Below are 5,669 nucleotides of genomic sequence, written 5' to 3'. Positions count from 1 at the left end.
CACAGAGTTATCCCCATCATGCTCAAAACAAACATATAAGACATGGCCATCCTATATCAATGGCTAGCAAGACAAGAAATTCCAAGAGTTGGATTGTGTTATGATTGGTATGTGATGTATGCTCATTGAAAACATAGAACTTGCATTGGTGTGGCAAATAGGGCAACTTGCATCACTTAAAACATTGCAAGGAGACCCAATAATGAGGTGTCATTAGTACAAGTCCTTGTGTAAGTAAAAAAGGCATCGATGACACTCCAATGCAATAAGCATTAGAGTCGGATCAATCAATGGCAGGTGGTGCCACAAGTCTATTTAACATCCACACTCAGCCTTGCATACACGTGATAATGCTATATGAAGAGTAACAGAAAGGACAAGATAACGAGCTTTTGATAGTTGCAGATAGAAGGAGCTTTTGGTCGTCACGGATAGAAGAGCCAGAACGAGGGAAATTGAACTTTTAACGGTTGTGAATAGTGAAGTTCTGAGATAGAAGATGCAGATGAGACCGCAATATATGAGGGAACGATGCAATGTGTGAGTTTCATGTGATCAGGTGGGAAACCTGCAAAACGGCCCCGTGAATAGGACAGCTGCTGTGAATGCTACGTGCCTAATCTCAGTAACGCTGTGTACCGGAGCGGCTTGGAAGGACCACGGTTCTTTTCAGCATGCCGAACTTGGGCAAAGTATCTGCTTAGTGACTGTACTTCTCTCTCCATAACGGGAGCTTGAATAATTCTACTGCGGGAAGCATCCGATCTCCGCACCCGAATCGTTTTGCCAGAATTTCATCACAGACTGGGCGGGGTGGGTGCAATCTATCTTCAATCATATCGGAAGCGACGGTAGAACATCAGTTGATAGCTACCTTTAGCTTAGAGATTGGTGGATTCTGCAATCTTCAGGCCGAGCCTTATCGATTTCCTCCTTTGCCTCTTGAGATGCAGGTTCCAGAAATTCTCCGTTAGCAAGGCAGAACGAGACGGTATCCTATGAGGACTTGCCATGTAACATACTTGCTTACCGCTCCATACATATCTTTGAAATGTCCTCACAGTCTCTGCAGGGATCCGACTGGCAACAGGTGATCAGCAACAGTATGTGCTCAAAATATTGACTGGAAGAAGCGGAAAGAAAGGTTCTACTCTACCGTGCAATAACGTGCTTGTGCCTGGGTTGAGAGAAGATGTTTTTGCATGAGCTTGTGACCCCTGAGGCCATTGCCTGCTGCTGCACTAAATGGCGAAGCTGCCTGCAGGCACACACATCATCAGTGCGTTGCAGAGGTGCAGGCAGACAAAGAATCTGGAACATGCGAAGCAATTATATGCTTACATGTGCAAACAGAAGCTGGACATCCATGGTTTCCTTGGGAATCACCTTGTGCCTGTGTTGGTGCATTGCGGGGGGTTGCCCTATGCACAGCAGATCTTCGACCAGTTGTCCCATCAGAACGAACATTCTTGGAGCTCCCTTATTTCTGGGTATGTGGACTGCGGGGACTCACAACATGCCTTCAACCTCTATGATAGGATGCGAGAGGATTGGCTACAACCCAGCAGTCACACATTTCTGGCCCTCTTAAGGGCTTGTACGAGGCTGAAAGACAAGGAAAGAGGCCTACAAATACATGTTGACATTATAAAGAATGGATCAGAAGCAGATCTGTTTCTTAGCAACAGTTTGGTGGATATGTATGGAAAACTTGGGTTCCTGATAGAAGCACAACAGGTTTTTGACAGAATTCTTGCTCGAGACACAGTCTCATGGAATGCATTAATTTCAGGATATGTTGAACATGGGTTTGCAGAGGAAGCATTGAATTGCTTCAAAAAAATGCAGAATGAAGGTTTATCTCTGGTTCCTATCACATTTGCTTGCAGCTTGAAAGCTTGTGGCAGCATAGCAGCATTGAAGACTGGCCAGCAAATACATACAGAAATAACCAAAAGAGAGTTAGGGACAGAGCTCTATGTGGGTAACTCGCTGATTGACATGTATTCCAAATGTGGGATACTTGCTGATGCACGGCATGTATTTGAAAATCTTTGTGGTCGAGATGCTGTCTCATGGAATGCACTTATCACAGGATATGTTGATTGTGGGTTTGCTGAAGAAGCACTAAACTGTTTTACACAAATGCAGGGGAAGTCATTGCCTATGGTTGCTATTACATTTGTTTGTAGTTTGAGAGCTTGTGGCTTCACAAAATCTTTAGATAAAGGCTATCAGTTGCACACAGAAGCAACCAGAAGAGGTTTTGAAAAAGATGTCCGTGTTGGCACGACATTGGTGGACATGTATGCCAAGTTTGGGTTGCTTTATGAAGCACATAAGATGTTTGACCGGCTTCCAGCTCAGAATGTTGTCTCATGGACGGCACTTATCGCTGGATATGCTGAAGATGGGCTTGCTGATGAAACAATGAAATGTCTGGAGCAGATGCTGGTAGACAATGTATCCCCAGACAGCAATACATTTTTGTGCAGCTTGAAAGCTTGTCACAGCCCCGAAACTCCAGAAAGGGGCCAAACAATACATGCTGAATTAGTAAAAAGGGGATTGGAGAGAAAACTTAATGTAGGCACAGCACTAGCAGATATGTACTCCAAGTGTGGTTTACTTGCAGAAGCACAGGATTTGTTCGATCAGCTTCCTGTTCGAGATGCGGTCACATGGACTGCTCTGATCACAGGTTATACTGAAAATGGGATGGCTAATGAAGCAATGAACTGTTTTGAACAGTTGCAGTTTGAAAACCTGTCTCCAGATGCTGACGTGTGTTTTTCCACCTTGAAAGCATGCTGCACCATCAGAGCTCTAGAAATGGGTCAAGCAATACATGCTGATGCGAGCAGGAGAGGTTTGGAGATAGACCCTTTTATGGGTAATACCCTTGTAGATTTGTATGCAAAATGTCGTTGCCTTCCAGAAGCATGCCAAGTGTTTCAAAGCCTTTCTGTGAGGGATGCAGTGTCATGGAATGCAATGATTACAGGATATACTGAATGTGGCCTGAGTGAGGAAGCGCTAAAGTGCTTCAACCAAATGCAAGTAGAAAACATTTCTCCTGTTGCTGCCACAATTGCTTGCAGTTTAAAAGCATGTGGCAGTGTAGCTGCTCTGGCAAAAGGTCAGCAAATACATGATGAAATAATAAAGAAGGGTTTAGAAAATGATGTGCATTCAGGCAACACATTGGTGGATATGTACATCAAATGTGGATCGTACAATGAAGGACAAGAAGTCTTCGACCGGCTACCAGTTCGAACTGCTGTTGCATGGACCGCACTTCTTACTGGATATGCTGAGCATGGGTTTGGTAAAGAAGCACTGGACTGTTTTGAGCAAATGCAGCTGGAGAAGGTTTGTCCAGATGATCATACGTTTGTTGGTGTCTTGAGAGCTTGCAGTCTCATAGGAGCTTTAGAAACTGGGCAACGAATTCATGCAGATATTACTAAACGGGACTTTGGAGGTGAGCTTTATGTAGGCAATACATTGGTGGATATGTACGCTAAATGTGGTGTTCTTGCTGAAGCTCAGCAAGTGTTTGACAGACTTTCTATTCACGACATAGTTTCATGGAATGCACTTATTACAGGATATACTGAACAGGGTTTTGGTGAGATTGCATTGATCTGCTATAAACACATGCTTATGGATTGTGTGTCACCAGTTGATGTCACCTTGATTTGTAGTTTGAAAGCTTGTGGCATTGTAGGAGCCATTGAAATAGGCCAAGAAATACACTCTGAAATTATTAAACGAGGATGGGAGACAGAGATGTATGTTGCTAACTCTTTGTTAGACATGTATGGCAAGTGTTGCTTCCTTGTAGAAACACAGGATGTCTTTGATAAGCTTCCTGTTCGAGATGTTGTAGCATGGACAGCATTGATAAAGGGTTATGGTGAGAATCATGAGGGTGACATGGCAGTCCAATGCTTTGAGCACATGCAAGAGCAGGGTGTGAAGCCAAATTCTGTGACATTTACATGTCTTCTTGCTGCATGCAGCCATTGCAGTCTGGTTGACCGAGGTCAGGAGTTTTTCAATATGATGATAGAAAAGTATGAAATCGAACCAACCATGGATCATTATTCCTGTTTGGTTGATCTCTTTGCAAGGTCAGGACATATTTATCATGCAGAGAGATTTTCTGGAGCCATGCATTGTCTTTTCTCAAAGGAAATCCTGCGAGCTCTCTTAACAGCCAGTAAAGTTCACGGGGATGTGGAATTGGGATCAAGATGCTTTCAACAGCTTGTACAATTGAATGAAGAAGATGCTGCTACATACCTGCTGATGGCTGACATTTATACATGTAGTGGAAGACGGGATGATGCAAACAGAATGGAAGAGATGAGAAAACATGCAGGTGCACAAAAAAAACCTGCAATTACTTCAATAGAAGTAAACAAGAAGTTTCATGATTTTACTGTTGGGGATATCCCAAGCAAGGATATATCAGCCATTCTAAAAATACTGAATTCACACTCCAAACATGAAGGGCATGTGCCAAACTTGAACATGGTCTTGGCTATAGAAGAGAAAATTAACCTCCATTAATGTTGATGAAATGATTGAACTGAAGAGTTAACTCAATGTTTAAGATTGCACCGTGACATCTGTTTGTACTTCAACAAGCTCAGTGTAACTATACTATAGATGGTATGCTTTCATCACACAGAAGCAGTCTGTTTCAGAACTAAATGGTCAGTATAGCAATTACTGCAACCAACCTTTCTTTTTACAGAGGTGGAATAATACCTGATTAACCAACAATTTACAGCAAATAACAAACTAACATAAAATTAATGCTAAAGTTGAAATTCAGCACTGTACCACTTTGGGCTAGATTGACCTAGGAAATTGAGACAATCTCACAAGTGCTGCATCATGTAAAAACACGAGTGTGCTGAGTGGGAGAAGGTGATGGGCACAACAACTCAGCGACGAGGGAGGAAGATCATATGATTGGTGGCGAGCCAACACCTAATTGGCTCAAAAACGTTGGTGCCCCCTTGTATTTTTTCTCCACATTAATTCCAAAATCATGTTGTACAACTGAGGTTGACTCAAATTTTAACGAGAAGACAGCAGGCCTTGCCTCGAGCTCAAGAGATACGCTCTCGAGCTCCCAACTTCCTCTATTGGCTGAGCCAATGTCTCACACAACTTTTGGAGTATCTTGTCGTTCTTTGTAACTAACATCCTTAAAATCCAATTTGTCCCTTAATTCCACAATCTGGGAAGCCTTCATTGAATCTCTTTCTGATTCCATGCAAATCAACTCTCCTATAGACTTCCGGTATCTCATCCATTCTGCTGTCCAGTGATCAAATATACATCAGCAACCTTCTTCAGTCATTGAGGCATGCATGCATGTGTCTCAATGCAGCTATCCAAACAGTAAACCTTGTTGGTTTCAAATTGAGATTAGCAAAATGCATCAGCTTCAAATTCAAGGCTCAAATCTCCAATTTTTATTGTGAAATTGAACCAAGTGTTTGACCAAGATGAGCATAGCAAGCATAAGAGAGAAATCTGAGTTTTCAGCCCTAGAATAATGACATTAATTTCCAACCTAATAGTGACATTAATTTCCAATCTTATCTCGTTTTTTATTATCCAGAGAGCCAAATGGGATCTTAAACAGT

At 42.5% G+C, this 5,669-nt stretch overlaps 1 protein-coding gene across 2 annotated transcripts; it reads left to right on the top strand.

The window, feature by feature from the left end:
• The first annotated feature begins 314 nt into the window (after positions 1-314).
• LOC148035033 (pentatricopeptide repeat-containing protein At2g33680-like) lies at positions 315-5,404 on the top strand. 2 transcript variants are annotated; one of them, XM_087679926.1, is made up of 2 exons: positions 315-813; positions 954-5,404. In XM_087679926.1, exon 2 carries the CDS (start codon positions 1,246-1,248, stop codon positions 4,576-4,578), a length of 3,333 nt encoding a protein of 1,110 aa, XP_087536052.1. In that variant the 5' UTR covers positions 315-813; positions 954-1,245; the 3' UTR covers positions 4,579-5,404. The 2 variants fall into 2 exon arrangements, with proteins under 2 accessions (XP_087536052.1, XP_087536051.1); XM_087679925.1 differs by having other exon boundaries at positions 315-851.
• The last annotated feature ends 265 nt before the right edge of the window (positions 5,405-5,669 follow it).

This window comes from Lygodium microphyllum, chromosome 6 (assembly GCF_053477565.2).
Source record: "Lygodium microphyllum isolate KBCC chromosome 6, Lygodium_microphyllum_v1.1.10, whole genome shotgun sequence".
Lineage (NCBI taxonomy): Eukaryota > Viridiplantae > Streptophyta > Polypodiopsida > Schizaeales > Lygodiaceae > Lygodium > Lygodium microphyllum.
This window is presented reverse-complemented; position numbering and strand designations above follow the sequence as displayed.

What these genes read in the sequence shown, in the direction of transcription:
- LOC148035033 (XM_087679926.1), top strand. Translation starts at nt 1,246, where the DNA reads ATGGCGAAGCTGCCTGCAGGCACACACATCATCAGTGCGTTGCAGAGG.